Here is a 5,954-nt window from a genome sequence, read left to right on the forward strand (position 1 = left end):
GGGCCCCCAATGGAGGAGCTAGAGAAAATACCCAAGGAGCTAAAGGGATCTGCAACCCTATAGGTGGAACAACAATATGAACTAACCAGTACCCCAGAGCTCTTGACTCTAGTTGCATATGTATCAAAAAATAGCCTAGTCGGCCATCAATGGAAAGAGAGGCCCATTGGACTTACAAACTTTATATGCCCCAGTATAGGGGAACGCCAGGGTCAAAAAGTGGGAGTGGGTGGGTACGGGGGTGGGGGGAGGGTATGGGGGACTTTTGGAATAGCATTGGAAATGTAAATGAGGAAAATACCTAATTAAAAAAAAGAAAAAAATCAATGAATTTATGAAATTCCTATGCAAATGGATGTATCTGGAGGATATCATCCTGAGTGAGGTAACCCAATCACAAAAGAAGTCACTTGATATGTACTCATTGATAAGTGCATATAAGCCCAGAAACCTAGAATACCCAAGATACAATTTGTAAAACACAAGAAAATCAAGAAGAAGGAAGACCAACACGTGGATACTTCATTACTCCCTAAAATAGGGAACAAAATACCCATGGAAGGAGTTACAAAGTTTGGAGCTAAGATGAACAGATGGACCATCCAGAGATTACCCAACCCGGGGATCCATTCCATAAACAACCACCAAATGCAGACACTATTGCATATGCCAGCAAAATTTTGTTGAAAGGACCCTGATATTGATGTATCTTGTGAGGCTATGCCAGTGCCTGGCAAAGACAGAAATGGATACTCACAGTCATCTATAGGATGGAATATAGGGCCCCCAATGGAGGAGCTTGAGAAAGTATCCATGGAGCTGAAGGGGTCTGAAACCCTATAGGTTGAACAAAATTATGAACTAATTAGTACTCCTTGAGCTTCTGTCACTAGCTGCAGATGTAGCAGAAGATGGCCTAGTCGGCCAACATTGGGAAGACAGGCCCCTTGGTCTTGCAAACTTTATATGCCCCAGTACAGAGGAACACCAGGGCCAAGAAGTGGGAGTGGGTGGCTAGGGGAACAGGGCTGGGGAGTGTGTATAGGGGGCTTTCAGGATAGCATTTGAAATGTAAATGAAGGAAATATCTAATAAAAATTGAAAAAAAAAAGGAAATATACTTTAGAATGTCTTTCTATGCTGTTGATAACTGAGGGTCTTTTGGTATTTTTGTTTGTTTCTTTGACTCATGGTTACAGGTTTATTCAGAAATTATATGTGATTCCTTTAACTATACTTTATTCATTACAAAATTCAGCAAATAGAATGTCTTGAGGGATCCATTAACTACTAGATGGTTTCTTAAAACCCTAGAGAAATGCTGAGAATCTTAGTAATGAGCATATCACAGTCTTTGAGTAAGAAATGAACTCTAGGGATGAGTTGTTTTTAATCCAGGCAAATATATAAGAGAATGTGGTATTTCAATATGTATTCTGACATGAATTTAATGTTCTCCCTCATATTGTCATTACAAGGGCTCTATGCATTTTATTCTCCTATATGTAATGATAAGTCTCAGCATCATCCCTTCTACGTGTCACTACTCTCATTTGCTGAATTTGTGCATCATTTAAAAAGTAAGAAATATTAGTATTCTGTTTTTTTTAATAGAACATTATACGGTGAATTATAGAGAAATCAGCCAATGGGCAATTATAAATTTCTTAAATAGGGACATGTGTATTTATCCTTTTATTAATAAAATAAATCTCCTTATTTGATAATTACATACATATTTAGTGATTAAGAAAATAGGTTCTAATTTTAAACTGATAAAGATCACAGCAAAAAAAGAAAGTTGTAACTTACAAATTTTCTTCTTGTATAGAGTTCTCTTTTATAACCTAAATATTGTTTTTATCATATAACTTCCAATGCTAAGACAAAGGAAAAATAAATGAAATTTATTTTTTTATACTTAACACTGCCATTCAAATATCACTATAATCTAGAAGTGATATAATTATCTTGTTGTTTTTATTATTTTAGTTTACTGTACTTGCAATACAGTACATTTTTTAGTATTACACATACTATAAGTTATTGTAATTACAAAATGATCAAATGATGAAGCTAGAGGTAGCAAAAGCCAGTTAAGTTCAATGGGTCTCTTCTGGAAGGGCTGATGAGAACTTCTGGGTTGGTCTCCATGATATGGTTTCAAAATATGTTGTGTTTTCTCTGCTTAAATTACAATACTCTGTCATGGCTCTGTTTCTAAGTAAGCAAGATAAAGATAATGACAAATAAAGTGTTACAATACTTGAGTTAATTTTAAGGCAGTTTAAGGAAGCCACTACATATCACTGTGGACAAATATATAGAATATGATGCAGAATGAGGCAAATGGTGTGTTCATTTCTTTCTCAAATTTTATGCAACTCATAAAATAAGAATCTCAAACCATTCTAGCTAACAAAATGAAATTTACTTCTTATAATACATGCCTCATATGTATTTTATGTTCTCTGGGTTTGCAATATAAATGTAAAATAAAGTTAAATGTTTCAGAGGAAGCACACTGTATGTACAGACAGATATGCATTTGTTATGGATTCAAATTCTCCCTACTCTAAAAACTGGCTTTGTCTTGTTAGCAAAGAGAATTTGCCATTAAGTACATGTATATCCTAAAGGTTTGTTTCATTGTAAGGGCTAAAATTTCAAGAGTTAAAACTAATGATACCAAGTATATGAATAATATTTCCATTGAAATCAATCAGCAGTTTTCACAGTGCTTTACATTTCACATCAAATATCCTTTAGTAGTACTCTCTGAAACTAGACTTTTCAAACTAAGAGTTATTGAAGAAATTGTTTTTTCTAAGTACTGTCAACTTGTAACAGTTAAATATACATACATGCATGCATGCCACCTGTATATAGACTTAAACAACACACAAATACATCATTTAGGTGGCTCAGTAGTATAAGCCTTAAATTTCATGCATAAAACAACAACAATGACAACAAACCCACATGACCTCACATCATACTCACATACACAGAATAGGTAATGACTTTTTGATTTTTTTTTAAAGGAAAGCATTTATAGTTTCAGAAGTTTAGTCCATTTCTATTGGATGATCACATGCAGACAGAAATGGTATTGGAGATATAGCTGAGAGTTCTACATCTGGATCCATAGGCAACATAAAGAGACAGACATTGGGCCTACATTGAGCTTTTGAAATTCTAAGGCCATGCTCAGTTCTTAAACAGAATGTGGTCAAAATACAATATTGTGAGTGAGTATGTCTGTATCCTTGTGTGTGTATGTGTATGTGTATGTGTGTGTGTGTGTGTGTGTGTGTGTGTGTGTGTGTGTGTGTGTGTGTGAGAGAGAGAGAGAGAGAGAGAGAGAGAGAGAGAGAGAGAGAGAGAGAGCAAGTTCTTGGGCATTCAACAAAAGTACATCTCCATGTTCTAATGCTTCTCAAGGGTACCATATTTTGTAAAAGTAATTTTATTTTTCAGAAATGGTTGTTGCCTTGGAGGCTTTCTACTAAATAAACTCATCCTTTCTAGCTTTTGCTGAACTCTGGCTAGCAGGATCAACTCACCTGTTCTGGCCCAAACTCTCTAAGTTGACTGGTTCAAACTGTCTTCTTTAGGCTTCTGACTAAATTGCTCTGTTTGGCATCAAACTACCTCTGGTAATCTGTTTTACTCTTCTGGCTCCTGATTTTCTTCTTTGGTCTGTTTCAATCTGTGTCTGGCTTATTCTATTTCCAAGCTATGTCTGTATACTTGTCCCAGTAAAACTGCCTTCCCCCTCTCCCTTTTTCTCTTTCTCATTACCTTTGCTTCTTTACATCACCTCTTTCAGATCTGTTTTCATTAGAGTTGCACAGATCCCATATCTGACTCCTTATGTCAAATTATTCTCTGATTTATCACTTTGTTTGCCCCTCAACTAGAGTCACATTCTTTCTACAAACTATCTTTGCCTTTGTTGTTTGGGATTAAAAGTTTGTAGTAAGGGAGTGTTTGTATTCCAGCTAGAGGAATTGAAGATGTATCATTACAGCTTGGTCACATAGACCTAGAAAACCTTTGGATGTCTTCTCTTGCCATCGTAGCCACACTGCTAGAATAAAATTCCTCAACAATATTTTACAAATTATGTGTCTTCGTGTGTTTCATACTGGTTGTTTTAACACTTTCAAAAACTATAAAGGAATACTTCAATGTAAACAAAGATTATATTTTCACTATCAATTGTTATGATCTTATAAACTAGAATTTCCCCTTTTTAGCATTCATGGGGAGGTGCCATAAATATTATACTTAAACACAATTTTCAGCGAATAATTTAGCATCTTTACTAATGGAACTTAATATTAAAAATCAAATAAACAGTGTTTTTTGAAAAAAATCTAGACTTTTTTTTATCTGTATGCTTATAAGTAGGAAAATCAGGGTAGAGATTTTACAGTTCTCTAGCTACTGATATTCTCATATTGCTACAAATTTATCTGAATATCCTGTCATTAGCAGGTACCAAGACATACAATTACATGGCAGATGTCAACTTCACATTTGTTACTGAATTTATCCTTTTGGGACTGACTGATCGTGATGAACTTAAGGTGTTTCTCTTTATATTGTTCCTTTTGATCTATGTCATTTCCTTGGTGGGGAATCTGGGAATGTTTATGTTAATCCACATAACTCCTAAACTCCACACACCAATGTACCACTTCCTTCGTTCTCTGTCATTTGTTGATGCCTGTTATTCATCAGTATTTGCACCCACATTGCTACTGAACTTCTTTGTTGAAAGAGAGACCATCTCATTTTCTGCATGCATCCTGCAATATTTTTTATTTGCATCACTCCTTACCACAGAGGGCTTTCTGCTGGCTGCAATGGCTTTTGACCGTTATGTGGCCATTGTAAACCCTCTAACTTACACAGTGGTTATGACAAAATTAATATGTGTTCTGCTAGTGTTGGGATCATGCTTAGGAGGTACTATCACATCATTAACACATACAATTGGCTTAATAAAATTGTCCTTCTGTGGGCCTAATGTCATCAGCCACTTCTTCTGTGACCTTCCTCCCCTGCTGAAGCTTTCCTGTTCTGACACCTCCATGAATGAACTGCTGCTTTTGGTGTTCTCTGGAGTCATTGCCATAACTACACTTTTGACTGTGGTTCTCTCTTATATCTTCATTGTTGCTGCTATTCTGAGGATTCGTTCAGCAGCAGGCAGACACAAAGCCTTCTCTACCTGTGCATCCCATCTGACAGCTGTTACTTTATTTTATGGTTCTATCAGTTTCAGTTATATTCAACCAAGCTCTCAGTACTCCTTAGAACAAGAGAAGGTGGTATCTGTATTCTATACACTGGTTATTCCCATGTTGAATCCATTGATTTACAGTTTAAGGAACAAAGAAGTAAAAGATGCTGTGAAAAGAGTTATAGAGATCAAACATTCTCTGCATTAAAATATCACAGTGTGTTTCTGAGAATATGACTTAGGACACTGATTCATGTAATCAAATGAAGTTTCAGCCCACAGGAACTATGGGTTTTGTTTAGTTTGAGTACTAAGTCTTATAATGATAAAAATGTGCATCCAAAGATAATGTTCCCTGATTACAAATACTGTGTTGTATTTCCAAATTAAAGCTTATACTAAAATCTCTACAAAAATTACTGAAACATTAGTAACATGTCTTATGTGAAGTGAAATTATATATAAACATATAGAGACAACTATTTATTTATACATGCCAAAAAGATCAGAATAATTAATTTCACAAAATGAAAATGCCTCTCTTGTTTTGATCGGTATAAACAAATTATTCCTCAAAACAAAAATATCTGGAACTGGCATATTCAGTAAATGGATTAGTATGAATTTCTTTCTTGGTGTGAAGACACCTAATAGAATAGATTTATTTTAGGTCCATTTTCAGAAATTGATGCACTGAATC

At 35.1% G+C, this 5,954-nt stretch overlaps 1 protein-coding gene across 1 annotated transcript; it reads left to right on the top strand.

Moving 5' to 3' along the window:
* Positions 1 to 4,520: 4,520 nt before the first annotated feature.
* Positions 4,521 to 5,462, top strand: LOC110290213 (olfactory receptor 5J3-like). The gene has a single exon (XM_021156706.2). The coding sequence runs from the start codon at positions 4,524 to 4,526 to the stop codon at positions 5,460 to 5,462; it is 939 nt and encodes a 312-aa protein (XP_021012365.1). The 5' UTR covers positions 4,521 to 4,523.
* The last annotated feature ends 492 nt before the right edge of the window (positions 5,463 to 5,954 follow it).

Source organism: Mus caroli, unplaced genomic scaffold (assembly GCF_978045245.1).
Source record: "Mus caroli unplaced genomic scaffold, Mus_caroli_1 scaffold_2, whole genome shotgun sequence".
NCBI lineage: Eukaryota > Metazoa > Chordata > Mammalia > Rodentia > Muridae > Mus > Mus caroli.